Raw genomic sequence first — 24844 nt, 5'->3', positions numbered from 1 at the left:
ACAATCCAGAGGTTAATTTAGTCCTCTACTGGCCAGATGATAAATTAATGTGGGTTTTCATGCCCTTTCAATCAATGTGAGTTTCAAGGGAAGGGAAGTTAACTGCTCCTGCTAAGTCTGTTTTCATTAGCAAGTGGCTCAGTGTATGTGCTATTTTATTTCAATTTCTATAATTACTGTAGAAGTAAATAAGAAAACAGTATACAAGCTGACAGGTTTGAACAGTGCTTGTGGTAACTGACGAGAAATAGCCAAGTAATGGAGCACTGGAGTGGCTGGGGAGGGGGTTTCTGCTGGAGCGGCATGGGGTTACAGACTATCCATTCAAGTAAAACAAAGCTCATCCCTGTCCATATTCAAATGCAACTTTGATCTAAGGATGGGTAATAGAAAATGTACTCCAGGATTGCCCCCATGCCACTACTGGATAGAGGCAGTTCCTAAATGCTGTGTCCTTTACACGAGTCCCCTGAAATTATCTATGGCATGATCACAGTTATTCTCATTAAGGCTAACGTACAATTATCAGCCATGGGATAGGCAAGACCAATCAGGAAATGTTAATTCAAGAACCAAAAGGGAAATTGGTTAAGCTTAAAATGTCCGCCAAGTGAACCTATGTTGTGATGGTAAATAGTTTTTTTAAAAATTGCCCTTTTTAGATCACTAAGTGCCCCCCACCCCCCATCTTCAACAGCTTCCGGCGCCTATGGATACATGGTCCTTTCAGATGATTTCCAAATTTTCCATCATCTTAAAATGTACAAAACTGTAGACTGATATGCATTGAAATAAAATGTATTTTACCCAACAACTTAGTGACTAGGAAAAACAGTCACAGAGCAGAATTAATATTTACTATAAAACATTTTTTTATCTCTCACTTGTGCCAATTGTATCATGTCACATCTAGCAGTTACATTATAAAGAATTCAGATCAAATGTCAAAGGTCTAATGTTTAACTTGCAGAAGTTTAAAATGTGACTTGATATGCTGAAGATTTACATAATGTTGGAGGCCTCATATTTACTTTACATTAAACATCTGACTTCATATTCTGAAGATGAACATAACTACAATATCAGAAAAAGCATTTTTTCTAAACTCCTGCAATGTTGATTTTCACAACAGTTTATTAACAGCATGTTTTAGGTACCCTATTTTAAGCTTCAATATCCTGTGAGCTGTTAAGCCAATGTATCATTAATTCCATAAGTCATGTTAAGAGAGACTGTTTAGGAATTCCAGTAGGCCATGATGCCATTCATCAGGCTTATCTAGATAGCAAGCATGTCCTGCCCCCTTCATCTCCATCACTCTGTGATTGACTATGTTCTTCAGGTTGTTCAGGGACAACTCCCCAAGCTCAGCATCTTGATCACCATATACAATGAGCGATGGAGTCTAGAGAGAGATAAAGCACAAAAGCAAGATAATGCATTAGATAATAGATAGAAAGGCGCGACAGGCTGTATGTTTTACCAAAGCAAACAAAGGTTGCTACATACTGTAAAATGCAATATATAACATACAAACATACACACTCTTTGTACTTTCCATATTATTATTATTATTATTATTACTATTATTATTATTCTTTAGTGGGGATAAATAACCAGACAAAACCCACAGACACAATGAACTATTTTTAGGATAATCTGAAAATATTGGTTGCTATGTGACAAGGTAAGAGGTATGCTTTAAGTAAATGCACATTGTGAAAACAGGACTGTCCCCACAGGATATAAATAAGAGGTGTTACTTGGCTATACCTATAGCAAAGTAAACAATACATACAAATGTAAGTGATTCCTAATATATTACAGCAGGAAAGGACTGACTGATGACACCAGTCACACATTTCGCTGTCTTACCTACTTACTAGACATGCAGCAGGTAATGGTTAATGTATTTCCTCTTGTACCCCACTAAAAGTACTATACCTCCATGCCATACATTTGCAACTTTCTATTCTAATTCTGATAGTACAACATTTTTCAGATACACAGCAAGTAACTTCTTGACTATGCAATCTAAACAAAACATTTATTAAAAAACATCAAACTCAGTGTTCCTTGTAAATTCCCATGTTTTGTCTGCTTTGTAGAGCATGAATAGACATCCTCCCTTTTGGCCCTACACAGAGAATCTGAATTCTCTGGGTTTAGGTTAAGTTGCATTGTTGAATTTTGAAGGTGAACATCCTTCTATAGAAGGAACTGAAGATGGGCTTTAGAGGAATCAAGTATGAGACTTCTGTGGGAATATGTCTTTCTAATGAGTCATCAGCCAAATATCTAAGAAATCAGTCTAAAAATAAATACTTAAAATAATAAGATAATCAGAAATAAAAAAACTCATAGATTCCAAAATGTGCGAGTTAAATTACATAGTACATTCATGCATGTCTACATCTATGGCCCAAAAAACATCACAGAACCAAAGGATATTTATAGGTTTACTTTTTGGATGATATAAACAAGGCATGTCACAGTGAATCATGTAAAGTCTGATGCAATCAAAATTTTTTTTACTTAGTGATAGCCCAAATTAGCAGTTTTTGTTTTTTTTTTCAATAATACAAATTTTCAATGTGCTCAAAATTCCCAAGCGGTACAAGTGTATCAGAAACAAGGGAATGGCAAAAAAACTTTGGCTGAGGTAACAGCCTCATCAATGAACACATACAACAGGGGATTCTAGAAGAAGAAATGGAAAAAACAGAGGAACTAAAAGTTTCAGGCACTGATAATTGTGTCTTCAAAATTTTGAATCTTTCTTCATTGACTTTGAGTCACAAAGCTTGTAAAGTTCTCAGCAAAGGTTGGAATTTCGTTTCGGCCAGTAGGGCAAGCAAAAGTGATGTTATTAATAGTTTTAGTGATTATGTTAGGAAACTTCAAATTCTTATACGGTGGAGATAAAAAGAAAGACGATGCATTTTTTAAGCCCAGTACCTTCAATCCACCATTAAAAAATAATTGGAAATGTTTTTAATGACAACTGAACTGCAAATAATAGAACTATTAGATAACAAGCCCCAGCACTGACATTACAATATGCCTGTTATGGAAAGAAAAGTCTTCTATTAATTAATTAATGACAATGATGCATTAATTCTGAAAGCTAATAAGAGAAATTGTTTGGTGTTGATGGATAGAGTAGATTATGAAAGCAAAATGTTAGATATGCTGGCAAATAATAAATATTATAGGCCAGTGATTTTCACAGATGCAAAAAAAATATTTTTTCTTTAGTTGGTTCACTTATAGGAGAGTGGTTTTATAGTGGTAGGATCACTGAAAACATCAGAAGGTATTTAAGAAATGAGGCTCCTAGATTCAACAGGATTTTTGGTTTACCAAAAATCCATAAAGATTTGGATAATCTCCCACTCAGACACATTGTTGCCAGTGAGGGAGGCAAAATGGACACCATGTCAATTTTTCTGGACAAACATTTACGAGTGACACAGTCAAGTAGTTCTTACATCAAAGACACGTTTGACTTTTCAATAAAATTGTGAATGTTGATGTAATTGACTCTGACTTGTTAATTACCCTTGATATTAAATCTTTAAATACAGTAATACCCAACATAGAGGGTATGGAAATAATAACAGTAGAGCTAATTAGTTCTATGATTTTTTCAGATAACACGGTAGGTCTTTTGATGGAAATGCTTGATATTATTTTGAGCTATAATTGTTTTAAGTTCAATAACAACACTTACCATCAGACCAATGGAGTAGCAATGTTACACAAATATTTTTATGAACTGATGGAAAAAAGCAAATATATTAATGGACATATTTACAGAAAATATTATCTACAAACATTTTATTGACAATGTCTTTATTATATGATATATCTTTATGATATGAAGAGGGGGAGTAGACTCATTCAGTTAATTTCTGAAATATATTAACAGTGTCAGCGCTTATTTAAAATTCACATTGCTACATGACAAATTTAGTATTTCTTATTTAGATGTGATAGTTTCCAAATATAATGGGAAGCTTTTTACAATTATAAGCAAAAAGAATGTACAAAATAATGCATATTTACATTTTAGTAGTATGCATCCAAAGAAGATTAAAGAAATTGTAGTTAAAGGCCAGCTGATGAGAGTCAACAAACTAACTATGAAGGAAGAAGATTTTTTCTATGAATGGGTTAATTTATGCAATATATTCATTAACAGAGGTTATCCTAGGGATTTTGGTAGAAGACAAATTCACTGAAATGGTTGATATTAGGAAGAACAAAGTTATTGTACCTAAGGTTAATAGTGTTGATTTTAATGTTTCCATGCAAATCAGTAACACTGTGGATGCCAGAGCTGTCAAAGGTATAATTAATAACAATTGGAAAATTGTTAAAAGTGTTCCGGATATACATAAGATAATTGGTGAGCATCCAGTGTTTGTTCAAAAAAGGGGAATTTTTTTCAAGGGAGATTAAGTGGTAACAGAACTGTAAGTAATATTACAGGGAAGTACAAGTGTTTAGCTTGCAACCTATGTGAATCAATATAAATCATTTTAAAGTTTGTATAAGGGGATGTTACACCTGCAAATTGAAGTATGTTGTGTATTTGGTAATTTGCAGACCCTTCAGCTCTTTTTAAATTGGAGACAATAATAGACAATTATGTAGAAGAATGTATGAACATAAACATGCTGTAGAGTTGGGGGATGAAAACAATGCTTTGGGTAGACATTACAAAGTGAGTAAGTCTCCTATTGATTTCAAATTTATAGTTATAGTTGATGTAAAGGGTTTTGACAATATATTTGATGCTGAAGATGAGTTGAGCTGGCGTGAATATTCATGGCAAGTTAAATTGAATGCATGCTATCCACCCAGACTGAACAGCTGGGAAGATTTTGAAGCATACTTGAAAAGAAAGGGGCTCAAGCACTAAGCATATGGGTCATGTGACTGCAATTAACGAGTACTTAAAGAAGGTACAATTGTGTTTTATTCAGTCTGAAAAAGTCTTGTCATTGCGGAGACAAAAGCGCTTACTGAATTGAATCTTGTGAAGAATCAAGTCTGGTTTTGGCTTTTTATCTGCTTATTTTATTTATTGTTTTCTTTAGTCCAACTATACTGTGTATTGTTTTAGTTTATGTCTACATCTATGGCCGAAAAGACAAAGACATCACAGAACTAAAGGATATTTATAAGGTAACTTTTTGGATGATATAAGCAAGGCATGTCACACTGAATCATGAAAAGTGTGATGCAATCAAAACATTTTTTTTACTTAGAGGTAGCCCAAAGTAGCAGTTTTTTTTTTTTGTTATTCTGTAACTGTACACACAAGCTTCTGTAATAAAATCTGTCCTCTCTGGATTAATGCATACTCTGCTTAAAATGTGGAATAAATAAAATAAAACAAACAACATATGTGGCAGAAGTATTTGGAATTTCCTTAACACATTCAGATTTTTGGACATAAATTCCAGATTTTGGGCATAAATACTTTTCATCCTCTTCACATCAAAACAAAAGAAACTGCATATCTATTGTGAGCATATGGTGTTAGAGGTGGCAGGCTTGTGTTTGATTCACTAGTGATCAGTGACTGCACCCAAGACTGCCAATGTGTGAATAACAAAATTGGCACTTCAAGATCAGAACTGCAGTAATTCAGACATTTCTTAATATACCTGTAGTATATGTGTGGTGTGGTGTGGTATGTGCGTGTGGGGGTGTTTTTAGTGATAGTTCTTACAGTGACTGCTGATTCTGGCTGAGTGTATTTAATGTTTTATAATCACACTTTTTTTCCAATAAACATATTTATTAAATTATCACAAATGACAGACAATCTTACATTTATATAAATGAAAAACAAACAAAATGATATCACTTTAGTTGCACACATTATACATCACAGACACCACTGAAAGTTTAGTTGCAAACATTATACATCACTTATAATCTATCCAGTCATTGTCAGTTAAGCATTATATGGCTCGTTCAAATCATACTTCTTAAACTTCATTACTTCTCTGCATATATTGTTCCCACAATTCCCATTTTTTCCTATGTAGTTTGCTCCTTCCCTTTTCCAAAGATCCCAATTGCAGTTGTTTTTATCTCTGTTACTATACTCACTACTTCTAGAAAAGTTGGTCTAGAGTTTGATTTCATTTTTCTAGTTTAGGTAGAATGTAAAAGCATGCCAGTGTAACCCTCATCGCCAGCCAGTAACCCCTTAGTACTATGTATCGTTCACTATTATCTTTTTGCTTCCTCTTCTATCACTGCTGGTGCTCCTCTTGCAATTAATACAAGTACTCTTTTCCTTTGCCCCAGATATTCCGCTGAATAACCATCCTGAAAATCTTTCTTTATCAAATTCACATGTTCAGTTCTTTCCAGGTGCATCTCCTGTAGCATAGCTATTTGCACTCTGCATTTTTAATAAGGTTTGCTACTCTTTCTTTTTTATATTCATCTCTAAGTCCACTCAGATTGAAAGACATTACAGAAATCATCATTTTCTTATATAGTTATTATCACCTTTTAAGTATAACTACTTTTTTGTTTAAATGTCTAGTTCCAACTTTTATATATTATAAGCATACACTGTTCAGCAGGTTGGTCTTTTATATGTTTTTTTCCTGTCATATCCATTTGCGCCTATGCCACATCTTACATAACTTTTTTTTTGAAAGCTCTCAAACAGAATAAACCCCACTCCCCAAAAAAAATAAACCCTATTAACCTAATAATAACACACAAAATGATGTACATCTTCAAATATTGAAGTTTTTGCTTCCTAATAAGAAAAAAAGTTCTAAGTTGATAGCCACACAGACAGGCCAGAGTTAACCTAAAAGAAAGGGTATTCATGCTAAGACACATGGTACAGCCTGTGCTATTACTAAATGCTATTTTATTTTGTGTATCTTTATAGCTCTTCCAGCTGAGAAAACACTTCAATGCCATCAGTAAATACTTTCTCCATACCATTTATTTTTATCAAATTGTCTTCTAGTGACATGCAAACCAGATACTAAACTGCTAAAGGTACCTTGTTTACCAGAAAAAAGCCTTATAACATTCAGTATTCTTTTTCATTTACATGCTTTGTAATAAACTTGCTACTGGATAATGCCTAGGATCATAACCCTATTATTTCCCTATACAAGCATGGGAAAAAGCACACTGATTTTTCTTTAGTCATACTCTCTTAATCAGACCCTCCCCCCTATCCTCCCACCCTTCCCCCACTGCAGTGCCTACGCCCCTAAAAACTTAAAGAAAAAGAAAGAAAACTTTACTTCAAGTCTAATTTGTTTTGTGTTATCTTTAAAGCTCTCACAGATGGGAAAACCCTTGATTGTTTTCAGATAACATTATGTCCTAGCTTATTTCTCTTTTCTTTTTTTTTCTTTTCCCTCAGCCAATCTCCTTCCGTCAGACTGTCTCCAGTTTCTCTTTATCAGAGTATCTCCATGGAGACAGAATTGCTACTTAGTATGCATGCATTTGCTAGGAAACAAAGCCTCATAATATGTTCGTTTTCATTTACTTGCTGTCTCTTTAATCCAATCAATCTAAGTTCCTTAAGCCAGTCATTTCCCGATGCAAGAACGAAAAAAGCACATCAATATCAACTTTTTTTTTGTTTTTTTTCCTTTTTTATCATTGCATTGCCTGTATTTCTCAAAACTCTATACGCAGAGAGAAGAGAAAGAAAATGATTATCTCCATTACACTTAAAAATAGCATGCAAAGAAAACTATGCATCACAAATACAGTACTATTAAGACAAGAAAGTGTTTTCTTTACTTACATTTAGCTTTCTCCCCCTCTTCCCCTCCCCAAAACATTTTTCAGAACATTACTGACATGAAGTAGGACATATACTTTACAGACCTCCACAAATCCAACAAATTTTGCAAAAGTCAAATATTGCCAGGATTTCTTGTTCTGTCATATTTCATAAATATAATTACTGCATTGTAATCCCACATTAAGTTACTGGTTTTATTACTGTTCTTCTCCATCACCCAAATCCTGTCTCTGCTTCATTTACAATGTACTCTCGATTCTTCTAGTCATCTCTCATACTCCCTTCCATCTCTCCATTTTCCACTGAAATACTGGAAAAGGTTTCACAGGTACAGTCTTCTCTGTGGTCTTTATTACCAGAGGAACAAGATGCAGATTTTCTTTCTGTTTTTTGTTGGACAAACATTTGTATTTTCTACTTAGCATGCATTTCATCAAACAATGATTTTGTCCCTCCAGGGAATAATACCTTAGATACGCTGGATACAGCAGTTTGAATCTCACACCTGCATCTCAACATTCTCTGAATAGTGGAATGAATTTACTTCTCTTTTGTAAGGTGTACAGTGAGTAACCATTCTCCATGAGCACTCTGTCTCTCACTTTTAGTATTTTGTCCTTCTGCCACAGTTTTGTCAGAATCAACTCTTTCTGCTGGTAGGACTGCATCTTATAGGTTCATATGTGTGTACTAGGCCAATGGCCCTGGAGCCTTTACAAGCCTAGCCCACAGAAGTGCCCTGGCATCATGTTAATTTTAGTTCCAGGCACCTCTATCAAGTAGAGCCATTGCAATGATCCCTAGAGTGAACTATTTCCCATCCACTCATCAAGATTTATCATGAAAAGGGCCAGTGAGGTGCACTGCTTGACATGTATGGGAGCATGGGCAGTCTCTGGGTTATAAACCTGTCCCTCCAGCATGTTTGTTTGATTATGGTAATAAGGTTGAGGTCCCTGGAGCATGTGGTGCAGAGGGATTGGGATTTTTTTTAGGTGTAACATTTCTAACAGGGCTGGGTCAGACATGGCTCTGTAAGTCAAGCAGAGATTGCCTCTTAATAGACGATATGAGACAGAGAAAAGCTGGAGTTTTTTGAGTCTGTCCATGTAGGGCATGTGTTTAAGGCCTACGATCCTCTTTGTGAGGTACTTTTGTGGCCTTTCCAGCTGTTGCAGGTGTTTAGTGAGGTACATGCCAAATGGGTGATTATACTCTATTATTGGTCTAATGCGGGAAGAAGAGAGAGAGATGATGACCTCTCACTTTCTGGATACAAAACCCTTGGTAATGAGATGTGCCCCATAGGACTTTCTGATCACAGTGGCAATGTGGTGGTCGAAGGAGAGATTGCGGTCAACCTCTGTCCCCAAATCTCTTATGCCTTCAGTGTTCAGTGGGCTACCATCAATGTGGTAATTAGTGGGAACTGAGTTTTTCCCAAAGGGAATGACTATGCATTTTTTGGCATTAAGCTTAAGGCCATGGTTTTGACACCAGTTGATGGTCTCAGTGAGGCCTTTCTGTAGAATGTCTACATCACTTTGCGAGTTAATAATGGCTCCCAGCTTGCAATAGTCAGCGAACTTGGACAGCCAGAGTCCCTCCATGTTGGCCTGGACTTCTGAGAAGTAGATGCCAAACAGGAGGGAACCAAGACTGATCCCTGTGGGGCTCCACTCATGACTGGATGGCACTCTGACTTGGAGTTTGCTACTTTCACACTGTGGGTTCTGTGAGCCAATTTGCAACCCAGCTAGTGATATAGGGGTTGATGCCTAGTTTGGTGGTCTATAAATAATTTCTGAGTGAGGGGATGGTATGAAAGGCCTTGGCCAGATCAAGGCAAGCTGTATGAACTGCCTTGCCCTCATTCACAGCTCTGGTGACTGACTCAAAGAAATCAACCAGGTTGAGCAGGCATGATCTAGCCTTCACAAAACCAAACTGTGTGGGATCCAGAGTTTGGAGATTCCCTATATCCTTGTTAATTAGGTCCATGATGGTGCACTCTATAGCCTTACATATCAGACTAATCAGGCAAATGGGGCAATAATTCCCAGGGTAGTTGCTTCCCTGTATGGACAGGGATAATGGTAGCAGTGCGCCATTCGGTAGGGTCAAAGCCTGAGGTGAGGCTGTGATTGAACAGGGCACACAGTTGTGGTGCCAGTTCACTTTGTAGTTCATGTAGAACATAGCCAGGGATATTGTCAAGTCCCATGGAAGCTGTATTCTTGGCCTTGGACAATGCAGCTTTAACCTGTGCTGCAGTAATGATGGGTGCCTGGCATTCTTCCGGTATTGTGATTAGTCCTTTGGAGGGGTGGTAAAGTTGGCACTGAATCTGTCGGCCAGTATGTTGCCAATATCTGTTGTCTCAGTATAGGAGGTACCGTTGTGCAGTAACTGAGAGCAAATCTGGGTATTGCCATGGAGATTCTTGCTATAACTGTAGAAGGCTTTGTGGTAGTTTTTACTGTCTGCCACAATTCTGCCTTCATAGCTAGCTTTAGAGGCTTTGATGAGGGATCTCAACTTTTTATTGCGGCTAATAAGATAGTTTTTCCAGTCTTGAGACTTCACCTTTTTCTGCAACAGTTTCTTCCTTCTGTTGTAGAGTTTGTTAATGGCAGGGGACCACCAGACTGGCTTCCTTCTTTTGGAGGAGAATGTCTTGGTTCTGTTGGGTATGGCTAGTTCCATGCATTTATGTACGTGTTCATACAGTGCATTGGTGTATGATTCAGTGGTCATGCACCTATTTTCCATTTGCATGGGTGCTGTGAAGTTAGCCACCTCTGTTTTTAGGAGCACAAAGTCAGCTTTGGAGAAGTTTTTCTTGGTGGTTACCTTTGCTGGTGGTGTGGGTGAGATGTGGATTTCCATTGTAATTTGTGGTTGGATCTAACCAGGGAGATATTGACTATTGGTGTTGAGCAACGATTGCCCATGTTAGTAATACTCAGGTCAAGGATGTTGCTTCTTCTAGTGGGGGTAAAAATGAGCTGGTCCAGCACATTGGGATTAATGAATTCCAGGAAGCATTGGGCAAGTGTATTGGTGCAGGAGTAGTTTTCCCAGTTGATAGAGGAGTAGTTGAAGTCACCCAGAGGGACTAACTCTTGACCATAGATGTGTGGATTTATATACATCTAAACTTTTTTATCTTTGATGATGTCTACATACATACACAAAGGGTGTGGGCATGGGCCCCCCTTGTGGAGCAACGTAGCCAATTTATTTGTATGAGACTGTTAGGTTGGACCCTAATAGTTTCCAAGCTGCTTAAGAACGTGGAGTGAGAGTCTTGGGACATGGTTGGGGACCTATAGCAGGCTACAACCTGAATCGCCGTCTTATCCACTGTTAGTTGTATCTGAAGTATCTCTGATTCATTATGCTGAGCTACTAGTCTGGAGGTGTGCATATCCTTTATGAATATGACGGGACTAGGTTTCAGAGAGCCTGTTTCAGCGGAGGAGGCCGAGAAATGCTCCAGATGCATGTCTTTTGGAATGTGGAGGACCGAGGGAACCCGAAACCCATGCGAACACAGGAGAACACATGCAAACCACACAGAAGGCACCCCAGCCGAGAATCGAACCGGAGAACCTCTTGCTGTGAGGTGACAATGTTAACCACTGCACCACTGTGCCACCCAATATGGAGATGCCACTGCCTTTGGAGCTTCGGTCCATGTTCTGGGGACAAAAGGTGTGGAATAAGTTATAGCCATGTAGCACAGGGGTGCTTTCTGCTGCTTTAAACCAGGTCTCCATTACAGCACATGTCGATGTTCCCAATTTTGAGGAGTGCTTCAAGCAAGTGCATCTTGAGATTTAGACCTCTAGCGTTGAGCAGCATGACCCTCAGATTGCATTTATTTACAGCTGTTATGGTGGTAATTTGGTCTTTGGAACACCACCTAAAACAGGCACTATAGGGGTGACAAGACCCTTAGCCAGTATATTTACTATTAAAGATCTAGGTTGCCTTCTTAGAGCTAGGTTTGGAACATGCACACAATGTGCCCTTTCAATTAACAACTCCTGCCGATGAATACCAGTCCAGCTGCTTATTTGTGCTTTCATAAAATTAATGCAGTCTGTTCCTTCCAGCTTCTCTGGTATAGCTAAAAATCTCAGGTGTTCCCTATGTGCTCTATCCTCTAATTCTATTATTTTTTGAAACATCTCTTCCCGAGCAGTCTTATACTCATCCAGCTTTTTCTTCATTTTAACCTCTGATTTTTGCAGCTTTATCATTTCATCTGAATATCTGTTTAAAGCTTCTTCCATTTTTTCCAGCTTTTTGTTGTTTGTATTGATATACTCCCATCAGTGTTTTGTTTGTTTTAACCAGGTCTGTATGCAGTTGTCTTTTGTCTTCCTGTAGGCCATTGGAAGTCATGTGTGAAGGTTGCATTGCTTTTTGATGAACAGCTGCAGAACTTACCCCAGCCAGTGTTTCTCCCTCACTTTTTGTAGCTAATTGTTTCCAGGTCTTCTGTATTTCTTTAATCCTGGCATCCAGGCAGTGCACTTATTAGCCAGTTACTGAAATTTACCCATAAACACAAGTCTACTGGCCTTCTCTGATGAGTTACTGTTTTCACAATGGGGGAGCTAGAATGTGCAGCCATCTTGGAAGTCTCATTGTTTTATGATCTCAACTGAAACTTTTCAGTAATTTGCATTTAAATATCAGTCATTAACCATCAAATTACATCATAATTTGATTAGTTTATTGGATCTCAAACCAAATAACTATTTAGTTTACTTTTCTGACCTATGGGTCATTGCAGTAATCATAAAATTCAAAATTCCCATTTAAAGACATATAAATGCTAGATAATAAAACAACAATTCTTGTCACAGAACTACATCTTCAGCAAGAGTCCTTAGTAACTTTTAAGTGTAACCTTAAAGGTCGAGAATGAAATTTCAATAAAGTAACATACTTTATTTAAAACCATTATGCATTCTATGTTTCACCAATTAAAACAAAAAGATGAAAAATGTTTGTTTTACATCCTCAGGAGTACAAAATATGCAGTACCTATAAAGTTCACAGGAAATTCAGCAAATAATATCTAGTTGAGTTACATGGATTATAAAAGCTAGAAATAAATTAGAAAGCATATTAAAACTTTAAAGAACACTTTCTCATTCTTAGACTGCAGCCTCATGTGATCTCACTTTTGAGGGTTTATCATGCAACATAGTTTCATTGAGGATGCTATGATCTAGTTAATGGGTCGAATTATCTAGTTAATCGGTCTAATGATCTATTAATGGGGTCTAATGATCTATTAATGGGGTCTAATGATCTAGTTAATGGGTCTAATGACATGCACTGCATTAACTGAGAAGTGCTAAAAGACACACAGGGCATCAAGCATTTTCTAACATTGCTGCACTTTTTACTATTAAAACAGGTAGAAAAACAGAATTAAGAGTTAATAACATCCATCAAGGCCTACTGCTAACTTATTTAACAAATAATTACCTTAATGGTAGAGTACTGATCAGATGTATACTTGTCTGTGCAGATTGGAGCAACTGGGACATAGCCTTTCACTAGCTCGTTGTGTTCAAACAACAAGGGCAGTGAATACATTCCACTCAAAGATGGACTAATTACAACTACTGACCCAAGTTTCAGTCCTTCCACAATACTCTTCAAAAATGAGCCAGGTGCCAGCTGTCCAATGGGGGCAGGACCTTTGAAATCTTTGGATTTTCCTAGACCTAGAAAATAAAAATAAAAACAAAAATCTTTCTAGGCTGAAGAAAAAATGCAAATGCAAAGGCTAATACATAACTTTGTGAAGAAATTTCCATGCAATATTTGTGCAGTAAATTACAGCCATGATCATGTATCAGTGTCAAGAAGCAAGACCAAATCACATCTACTTTGAAAGCTTTAGAGAATAAGACAAATATTAACAGGAAGCATTCAGAATATCTGGCTAGTTAGAATTTAAGATATCATACAAATGAAGAAGGAACACTAAGTATATACTTATACAGATGCTTCTGTACTATTCTCTTTTTAATATTATTTACTGTTTAAATATAGAAATGCATATAACTTGGGAGCAATGGTAAAAGTAGAAGGTATATGGAAACAAGGAAGAAATTAGAAGCTCCATTTAGTCATTACTGGATGACAAACAAATGGATATTTTAGAAAGAAGATTATAATAATCCCAGTGCTGAGCATGTTGATATAGGATTACAAGGCACAAACAATTTTACAAATAGAACCATTTAAAAAGAGAGTCTGAAAAAATGATTGAAATAAATTCAGTAACACCATAATTAATTAATTTACTCAGCACGGGGAAGATTACACTGCATTTTTTTTGCATCCTTACAGGACCCAACTTGATGGCCCCCTTAGTTATTTGGTCCATTTGTTTCATGGAGGGTGAAAGCAGAACATCCTTAGGCTAGGTAAGATCCCTCCAACCCATTTAATCCTGCCCAGGAATTCAAACTAGCCCATTCATTCCCCCAGCACTGGGAGTTGGCTAGCTTGCTAGTACTGTGAGGGGGCGGTATTCCCTTCCCTGTTGGAACTCTACTATCCCCTTGGCAGTTCTCCAAGCTCTGCAGTGTACTGCAACAATGAGGAGTGTGCCTCTGTACTCTGAATCTTGTGGTTTATACATCTGTATGATGGCAGCACATGGTCCATAGGGCCAGGACCCATAGATGCAGCACCTAGTGCTCCTGCTGTGTGTCACCCAAGTGACAAGCCACAGCCACCTCCCATATCCCAAGATGGGTGAGACAGCAGCAGCGACTCACTGCCATCCAGCTCCTACAGACACCCAAGCCACAGCTCAAAACTAGGCTGCCTGTATTGTAATCAGCGCTTTAACTCTCTACACAACAGAACTGGCTTACAACTGTATTCCTTAAGACATTAACTCAGAAAATGTGGCAGTTCAGAGCATTTCAATTTGTAAACTAGTGGTGTTACCATTGCTAGTTTCATGTCCCTTCATTTAAATCTAGTCCATCTTCTGAGCCTATTTGGGTCATACTATCCCACTGTAGCTGCAGGTCGCAGGACTAATATATGTAAATACTGTAACCAACAGTGCAGGAGTTAACATATTCAGCCTTAGAGATATACAAAAGCCTCCATGGAGAGTTTTTCAATAAAAATAACATTAATTCAGGAAAAAGGGAGGAATGCCTATGAATAGCTACAATACGAGATTTATTTATGGAGAAATTTATTCAGTAGAGTACTGATCTGGAAGAAAGTCATTAGTTGCACCTAAACACACATAAAAGCACATGAAGATGTCTATAGAGAAGTTATCCTATTAGTCAAATTCTTCCAATTAATGCTGTTATTCCCCCATATAACTGTCCCTCTCCACCCCTTTCCCCTGCTCCGCCCCAAGGAAGTCCAGACTGCTCTAATAAATCACCATAAACTGAACATGCTATGAAACTGAAAAAAAGAAAGGTGAGAGCCCAGTAGTATGTTTGGTATACAGTGTTGGTGGAGATTCCACAACTGTTGAAATCATTCTTCCATTTTAAAGGGCACTACATTCGAAATATTGAGTACGGTTTTGGTGACCTCACAGAGAAAGGGAAAATTGCTATTAGCTTGTTCATTCCCTTATTTTATCTCCAGCCCCTTAATATTATCTCTGACCTCAAATAACTCATTTCAGAATGTATTAAACTGAAGATGTAAAGGTCCCTGGTTCACTCTCAGGTTTTGGCAGGAAAGCCCTCATCTGTCAGGATTTAGGCTATGATCTGTTAACGACCTACTTCCTGTGGTAAATGGTTTGATTCCCTCAGCTTTTATTTGCCTACAGTGTGACTTTGAACAAGTCACTTAACCAGACTGTGGTTTGGGGCAACGGGTAATTTGGACTGGGTTGCTTGATGGTCTCATGGACTGCATGCCTATGAATCTTTTCTCCAGCTCATCAATCCACTACCCTAAGACAAATATTCAGTGTTCATCGAGCAGCATATTCACACACTCTTTCTCTACTTTAACAACCAAAGCACTTATCTTAGGTTCAGATCCAGTTTGCTTACCTGCATGTTCTTGTTACTGGTCCAGGTTTTTGTGATACCAACAATATCCACACCCTTGTATTGCATTACTGCTTTCAACTTCCCATTTTACTACCCGAGTCCCTTACACTGCATAGTAATATTATACAGTCAATCAGGGTGAGTTGTTTATTTCATTATGCTTTGTGTCTGTTTTAACATTTTGTCTACCGTTTGCGTACCTACTCTTTTATTGCTTCTCTTACAATCTTCCCCTGTCTTTTTTAGTTTAAAGGTACACACAAAGAGGTGCATTTCCAGCCAAGCACACTGATTATCTATTCTGGGCTAAGATAGACCCTAACTTTGACACAGAACAGATCTTTCTGAAAGGGGACCTACCCAATCCAGTTACCAATCTTAAACCATCCTCCATTAGTACACTGACTGTTAACGCAGCTAAAACCTAGCAAGAGGATAATACTTTGCACCCTAAATCCAGACATCTGCCTGCCACCTCAACTGTCTTTTCTGACAGATTGTTAGTACTTACAGGCCCCACAGCATGTGTTTGCTCTCCTTCTTAGCAACTGTTGTAGATAACCTTCTCAGATGTCTTACTAAAGTGTAAGCCCTAGACCATTTTCATTGCAACATGATCTTTCATGTTCCCCTCATCAAGTTTCTGATTCCTCTAGTTCCCCAAGCCTCCCATCAGCAAAATCATTTTCTCTGCCCCAACACTGTTCCTTCATTTCCTGTCCAGTATCACTAGTCACCTAGCAACGTTTCCCATTTAGAAGCACTGTTCCAGCTGTCCTCATTATCTCTGCTAGTTACCTCCCTTGTGCTGCATCTGATTCCACCCCATAATCTCTTCTTAAAACCCACTAAACTGATCCATTCCTTTCTCACAAACACACACTTTCTCTTCTATACAGCTGAGGACCCATCCTTGCCCACTTCTTTTCCGGTCTGATACTATTGCTTGTGTATCCATTGCTGATTCTGCTTCTCATTCACTATACCACTGTTGTCTGCCTCTTGTTTCACTTTGGCTTCTTTTTCATTGTTCTCCCTCCTTCGGCTGCATCTCCCACTCTCTTGATTTACCTTTTGCTGTGTTACCACGTTTGTCTGTATTCTAGAAATTTCAGGCCACATTCCTGTTAACTGCCCTCCTCACCTACATTTTCTCATTTGATCATCCAACTGGCCTCCTCTTGCTGCCTCTTCTTCAGACCCTGTCCTTTCTCACCTAACTAGCTAACCTACTATGTTGTCTAGCTCTCATATTCTCTCCTGAAGTTCCCTAGACCTCCAAGCCTCAGTGACCTCAAAGCTCCTAGCCATAACCCTGCCCCTCATGCTAAGTATCTTATCACTCCTCTCTCTCTCTCTTCTACTCATTCAACCTGCATTTCTCCACTCCTCCATTTATCCTCTCCCATTCATAGAATACTCCCTATCTATATATCTATCTACAGACACACACACACACATATATATATATATATATATATATATATATATATAGATATACATAATTATGATTTTCAGTACCTAGCTACACATTTCTGCCTAATGTCTTATCTTTAGCCTTGCACCTCCCCAAACCCTGTATATAGTTAATTAAACCAATGATATTTAAATTCTACCCTGCACTAGGATGGCATTTTAGTTCTTGCCTTCAACTGTCTGAACATTGTATATATGCATACTGCTTCAGAATGAGCTGTTTATTTGAACTGTACTAATAAGGTCTACTTCTTGATTTTAATAATTTAACATGTCTATGCTAAGCAATGTAAAAGCCATTACTAAATAATACCTGATGGAGTGAGATGTCACGAGTCCTATTTATTAGTTCTAGTTAACGGAGTACTTTTGCCCTCCACCCTTCATTCCTTCTTTTACTTAGCTAATCTTTGATTCCATACAGCCTACCTGTGGAGTTGCACAAAACAATTAAAAGCTGAGGTAAGTCTGACAAACAAAACAAACTCTATGCCCTGCTTCACATAGCCAAAAAGGACTGCAAACAGCAAGTGAGGGACGGACTGCAGTCTGATAGGTCTGTTGGCTCGTGATGACACTGACCTGTGAAGCTTCTGAATGCCTGAAAATAGCTGGCTGCTGATAATCAGAATTAAGCAATAAATGTTTACAGTCATAAAGTCCACATATGTAATCCATAGTAGCTGAAAGAAATAAAGCACATAATTCATAACAAATCAAGGAGCATTCAAAGTTTACAAAGACTTACCTCTCAAGTTATATTCCACAACATATGCCAAACTCGACTCTACACAAAGGTTAAAGGCTGATCATTTATTTAAAAATATCCAAAATAATAAGTGCTTTCGTCTGGTGAGTGGAGACTTCAAACAAACCAATAACACACCTCACACTGTTAAATACACTTACAATTTCCTGCTCCTCTCAGTTTACTAATTAATTAATTATCAAAAACTGAATAATCCCTCTTGAGGTAGAAGAGAGGGGTTAGACTACTTTCAGACTATTTTACATCAAGAGTCTACTTTACCGAAGGAGTTGGTTTCCGTCACTATTGAGTCGATCGAACTTGTCCTGGAGAGTAACTTTTTACTCTTCAAGGGTGAATATTATCAACAAAACACCAGTGTGGCAATGGGTATAGCCTGCACTCCAGTGTTTGCGAACATCATTATGTTAGGGTGGGAGTATGAACATGTCTTCAACAACCCTTTGGTATTTGGATGACATATTTATTTTGTGGGATGGGCCTGTAGAGGAGATTGATGTACTAGTTATTTTAATTAATTGTTGAAATAAGGAAAGGATCAGTTATTTGGACATTTCTATCTCTCACATGGCTGGAGGTTTTAAATCTAACTTATTCAGGAAGGAAACATTTTGCAACAGTTATGCATTACTCCAGTAACCATCCACATTTCCAAAAGAAAATTTTGGTAAAAGGGCAGGCTATACATATTGCTAAGATGCAGCAAGAGGTTCTCCAAAGACATGCATCTGGAGAATTGAAAACAGGCTAAAAAAGATGACATCAGAATATGGGGATATATGATGTGAACTCATGAAACTTAAGGAGATGTTCTTAATTAGGGGTTACCCTGAAAAAATGGTAGCTGGAGTAAAGAAGTACACTAAGGATGGTATATGGTTTAAATCCTTGCTAGGAACAGGTATGGAAAAATGTGGAGGAGTGAGTCATGATGTTAAGAATGAGAAAGCATTGGTGCTTGGGTATAACCAACACTTTAGGGACATTAGATCAATTGTCAAAAGAAACTGGAATATTTTTTTAAGGTAAATAATATGGCTTGTTAGGGAAAGAACCAGTCTTTACCTATAAAACCGGGAAACATTTTAAACAACATTTTGAAAACAGTGGATGTGACCCTCCGTCTTCACTTATGGGCACTGGCCCATGTGACAGATATAGTCAATGTTCTTTTATAATAAAGGAATCATCTTCTTTCAGCTGTTCCCGTTAGGGGTCGCCACAGCAGATCATCTGCTTCCATTTCTTCCTGTCCCATTTCTTCCTGTCCTCTGCATCATGCTCTTTCACACCAACCACCTGCATGTCCTCTCTCACCACATCCATAAATCTTATCTTAGGCCTTCCTCTTTTCCTCTTACCTGGCAGCTCCATCCTTAGCATCCTTTTCCCAATATACCCAGCATCCCTCCTCAGCACATGTCCAAACCAATGCAATCTCGCCTCTCTTGCTTCGTCTCCAAACTGTCCAACCTGAGCTGACCCTCTAATATACTGATTCCTAATCCTGTCCATCCTAGTCACACCCAGTGCAAATCCTAACATTTTTAACTCTGCCACATCCAGCTCTGACTCCTGCCTTTTCATCAATGCTACCGCCTCCAACCGATATAACATAGCTGGTCTCACTACCCTCTTGTAGACCTTCCCTTTCACTCTTATTGGTACCCATCTGTCACAAATCACTCATGACACTCTTCTCCACACATTCCACCCTGCCTGTACTCTCTTCTTCACCTCTCTTCCACACTCACCATTACTCTGAACTGTTGATCCCAAGTACTTAAACTCATCCACCTTTACCAACTCCCTGCATCCTCACCATTCCTCTACCCTCCCTCTCATTTACACACATATATTCTGTTTTAGCCCAGCTGACCTTCATTCCTCTCCTCTCTAAAGCATATCTCCACCTCTCCAGGGTCTCCTCAACCTGGTCCCTACTCTCACTACATATCACAATGTCATCTGCAAACATCATAGTCCACGGGGCCTCCTGTCTAATCTCATCTGTCAACCTGTCCATCACCACTGCAAATAAGAAAGGGCTCAGAGCAGATCCTTGATGTAATCCCACCTCCACCTTAAATGTATCTGTCACTCCCACCGCAGTCCTCACCAATGTCACACTACCCTTGTACATATCCTGTACCACTCTTACATACTTCTCTGCCACTCCAGACTTCCTCATACAATACCACAACTCCTCTCTAGGCACCCTGTCATATGCTTTCTCTAAGTCCACAAAGACACAATGCAACTCCTTCTGACCTTCTCTGTATTTCTCCAACAACACTCTCAGAGCAAATATTGCATCTGTAGTGCTCTTTCCTGGCATGAAACCATACTGCTGATCACTAATCATCACCTCCCTTCTTAACCTAACTTCCACTACTCTTTCCCATAACTTCAAGCTGTGACTGATCAATTTTATCCCTCTGTAGTTACTGCAGCTCTGCACATCACCCTTATTCTTAAAGATGGGTACCAAAACACTTTTTTCTCCACTCTTCAGGCATCCTCTGACTTTCCAAAATTTCATTAAACAATCTGGTTAAAAATTCCACTGCCATTTCTCCTAAGCACCTCCATGCTTCCACTGGTATGTCATCTGGGCCAACAGCCTTTCCATTCTTCATCCTCTTCATAGCTGTCCTTACTTCCTCCTTGCCAATCTGCTTCACTTCCTGATTCACTATCCCCACATCATCCAACCTTCTCTCTCTCTCATTCTCTTCATTCATCAGCCCTTCAGAGTACTCTTTCCATCTACTCAACACACTCTCCTTGCTTGTGAGTACGTTTCCCTCACTGTCCTTCATCACCCTTACCTGCTGCACATCTTTCCCAGCTCTGTCCCTTTGTCTAGCCAATCGGTACAGGTCTTTTTCTCCCTCTTTAGTGTCCAATCTCTCATACAACTCTCTATATGCCTTATCCTTAGCCTTCGCCACCTCTCTCTTTGATTTTAGGCATGTTAGGGAGTAGTTTTTTTTTCCAAAATGGGAATTGTGGCACTAGTAGAATAATTTATTTAGCAAAGTGTGATGCTTGTCCTGCCTTCTATATAGGAAATACAGAGATTAATGAAGAGAAAATTGATATGGCAGTTGAGGTTGAATGTCACATTACCCACTGGCTTAAATGAACAAGTGCCCCTTAAACCAAGAGGGCAGCGTCCATTTAAAGATATTGACATTGCATTATTTTGCATTTTTAAGAAAGATATTGTGAGCGGAGTACATTTTAAGTCTATTTTTATTATGTTGTTTATATACAAAAAAGTGTTGTGATTATGGATTTTAATGTGGATTAGTTTTTAAGGTTATTTTCCCTTTAAGGATTGCTAACTTAAGAGGGATTATTTGTTTTTTTGGTAATTAATTAGTAAATTGAGAGGGACAGGAAATTGTAAGTGTATTTAATAGTGTGATGTCTATTGTTGATTTATCTGAAGTCTCTATTCACGAGACGAAAGTGCGTATTATTTTGGATACTTTTTAATAAATTATCAGCCTTTAACCTTCATGTAGAGTCAAGTTTTGGCATATTTCAGTATTCTAGGTTTCTCTTGTGCCACATGCCTTTTCCTATCTATATTCCAAGACATTACAGCATCCTGATAAAAGCACTTTCTACAGCATGTGTTTAAATCTACATTTTAGTAAAAATGTATACATCCAGATTTAAAACAGAGGTGATCTGTCTGGATAGGACTCATGAAAATGACTTGATACAACCGAAACAATTATGACAACCTGTAGTGAGTATCAGTGCCAGCAGACTAGACCCCAGTCTGCAGAGTTTATCGGTATCACACTTTAAATGCATGCAGTACAATTAATTAGCAGGCATTACAGGTGACCTTCTCTGTTCAGAAAAGGTGATCACACTTGATAATTATAACTAGACCTTCAATCAGACAAAGAGAATTCGAGGCTGCCAAACAGCAGTTAGTTTTTATGAAGTTCCACAGTCTGACACAATACCTCAGTTGTAGAAAGGGGTACTGAGGATGCTTTGCACCAGTTCCCTTTTTTCTGTTTTTTTTTTTACAGGGGAAACAATTGCATCATATGACAAAAACCTGCACACAGTGACAAGTATACACATTAAATATTCACCCTTCCAACACAGCCGATATAATCTGAAGCTTGTGCTCTGCATACAAACATAAGAGAATGTACCATATCCTGAAAACGAGGGGGATACAGAGTTTACGCTTCTCTTATAATTTCAACAATACATTCCTCCTTCTCCTCTTTTTGCTCAATAGAAACCATTATTTTGTTCTAAACAACTGCAATCCATCAACACACCCTTACATGTGATTACAAAAACAAAAACTTGCCCATCCATGTTAGACCTCATATACAAACACACCCTGTAAGTGACTCAGCTAAATAGTGGAAGCTACATATCTGTAGTGAAGCTGAAGGGAGGGACGAGGATTTAATATCCTTGTAAGGATGATATTATCAATTATTTGTTTTCAACAAATGTAAAATAAATAAAATAAATAAAGAAAGATTTTATATTCATCGTCTTAATCCAGTATCGACATTAGGGTAGTGTTAAGAAGTAGGGGGTGGAGATTTCAGCAGGGCAGTTTATCTTTTATCATCAAGAAGAAAAGTAATAACTGAGCCTTTAGGAAGTGGTACTAGCAGTAATGAAGACTATTTGGGCCGTGTATAATGTGTCTCTCCCTATTATGGATCTGCATTTATGCAAGGTCCAGTGTTCTCCATGGTCACTGCTTTGTATTTGGACGGACGGTTTGCAGTGTAAGAGTAAAGGCTAGCCATAATTTCTTTCACTTTCTGTCACAAACCATCAGCATTGCCATTATGCTGATGTTATGCTTGTATATGGGAGGCTAGTGGCAGTGTACTTCAAAGTAATAAGTTACCAAAACTTTATTTTATTTACCATCATAAACATACACCTTAAACATATGTGGCAGGGGTAGGATGTGTATGAAAGCAACTGCACAGTGAGTATAACTAACATTTCACAGTGCTTTGTTCTTGGCTGTAGCTTTTCCTGCGTGGTGTCAGCATGCCCTCCCTGACACATTACTGGTTTACTTATCTAATCTAGTTTCCTCCTGCACCCCAAAGATATGCTGTAAGTGAACTGTCATTCCTCCAGTTTTCCTGAAGACAAGTGTGCAGAGTGTGTGTGTTTGTGTGTGTGTGTGTTCATCTTGTGACATACCATCGCTTGTCAGGGACAGTGCCAGATTGTATGTGTGTGTGGTAGGTGCAGCAGGAGGCAATGGACGGAAAACCATGGAAGCCTTCACCGATGGCTCGATTTCACCTAAGGCTGGCTGTGCATAGGGTTGTTGTAATATCAATGCAATTAAATGCCAATCACTGTGAATGTCCCTCTTGTGATGTAGGCAAATATGGTGATGTGCACAGCCCTGTCGTAGTGTAACAGCATTGTAGCTACAGTTCAGTCTACTTGTGCTACTCCTAAAACTTTGCAGTATAAACTAAAATATTACTTAGGAGTGGTAGCAGTGACAGGGTGATACTTGGAATGGAAGTACCAGGGACCCCAACTTGACTGCTCTGTTTAATACATTTTATTTGATAACAGCAATCAAGTATTTTGTTATTTGCACTGAAAAATCATTATCTCAGCAAATGCAGGTCTAACCAAAAAAGGCATACATCCCACATCCCAATGACAAGCCCTCTGTGCAACCTTTTTTTTTTTTGGCAACACAAATCCGATAACATTGGATTTCTTTTGCAGTACTGAAATCACATAACATTGGACCTTGGTCAATTGGTGATAAAGTTCAGAACAGATTTCAGTGGTCTATGGGTTCTTTCCAAAGTGAGAGGTGTCAAAAAGGAAATATTCAACATTCTGGGAATCAATTTGTGAATGGAGATCATTATGCTGTGTCCTTCAGTGGATTCCAATAATATAAAATTCTAATAGATGTCCTCCAGACTCAGTTTTCCAAATGGTCTACTGTCTCCAGGAGTTTTTGACTGTATGAAAAGCATAGCAACGCAGGTTTCAAATTATATGCCCTTAGGATCACGGTCAGTCATAACAATTTTGATATCCTTTATTTTATCACAAGGTACTGACAGGACCTCTTTACCGTCACTTTGTTAAACTGTGGAATGTCCTGTAAACTTGACTAATATCTCCCATTTAACAGCTGAGTAGCAGAGTGCTAGTTTTGTACTGAGGGCCATCACCACTTGTGAAAAGGTCTACAACAGAAGGTTTTTACTCCTATATTGTTAAACATCATTTTGATTTCTTTAATTTTTTATTACAGTCCATGAACTAAAACATGCAGCCTCAAAATCTACACATGTCCATAATGGAAGCTCAGTGGCTGTATATTCTGTCACGAATACAAAGCACTTAAGACTATTGCATAGGTGGTGACCTCATTCAAAGTCAAATGCTATCATTTTCTGCCATCTAGAAGACTTGTGTGCATTTCCTTTAAACATACTTTAGTGCCTTTGTTTCTATTTCACACTGGAATACAAATAAGGTTTCTTATGATTTTATATTTTACAGCTACTTTAAATTTAGTGTACAGCAGTTTTTTTGCTACACTGATCACTGTTTAAGTTTACTGAAAAATATATTAATATAGTGTTTTTCATCATGTGCCTGTCATCAGCTGAAATGGCAATAACAGTTTACTGCCCC

The 24844-nt window shown here is 38.1% G+C and overlaps 1 protein-coding gene across 1 annotated transcript in view; it reads right to left on the bottom strand.

The window, feature by feature from the left end:
• Nucleotides 1-782: 782 nt before the first annotated feature.
• Nucleotides 783-24844, bottom strand: part of ABHD14B (abhydrolase domain containing 14B) — a 121456-nt gene continuing 97394 nt past the window's right edge. The window contains exons 3-4 of the mRNA XM_044078100.1: nt 13328-13569; nt 783-1405 (exon numbers count right to left, since the gene is read on the bottom strand). Of these exons, the coding sequence (XP_043934035.1) occupies nt 1223-1405; nt 13328-13569 (425 nt within the window). The 3' untranslated portion in view covers nt 783-1222. The remainder of the gene's footprint in view (nt 1406-13327; nt 13570-24844) is intronic.

This window comes from Protopterus annectens, chromosome 7.part0 (genome assembly GCF_019279795.1).
Source record: "Protopterus annectens isolate FY-2018-M chromosome 7.part0, PAN1.0, whole genome shotgun sequence".
Classification (NCBI taxonomy): Eukaryota; Metazoa; Chordata; order Ceratodontiformes; family Protopteridae; genus Protopterus; species Protopterus annectens.
Note: the sequence above shows the minus strand (reverse complement) of the source record. Positions and strands in the feature narration are given on the sequence as shown.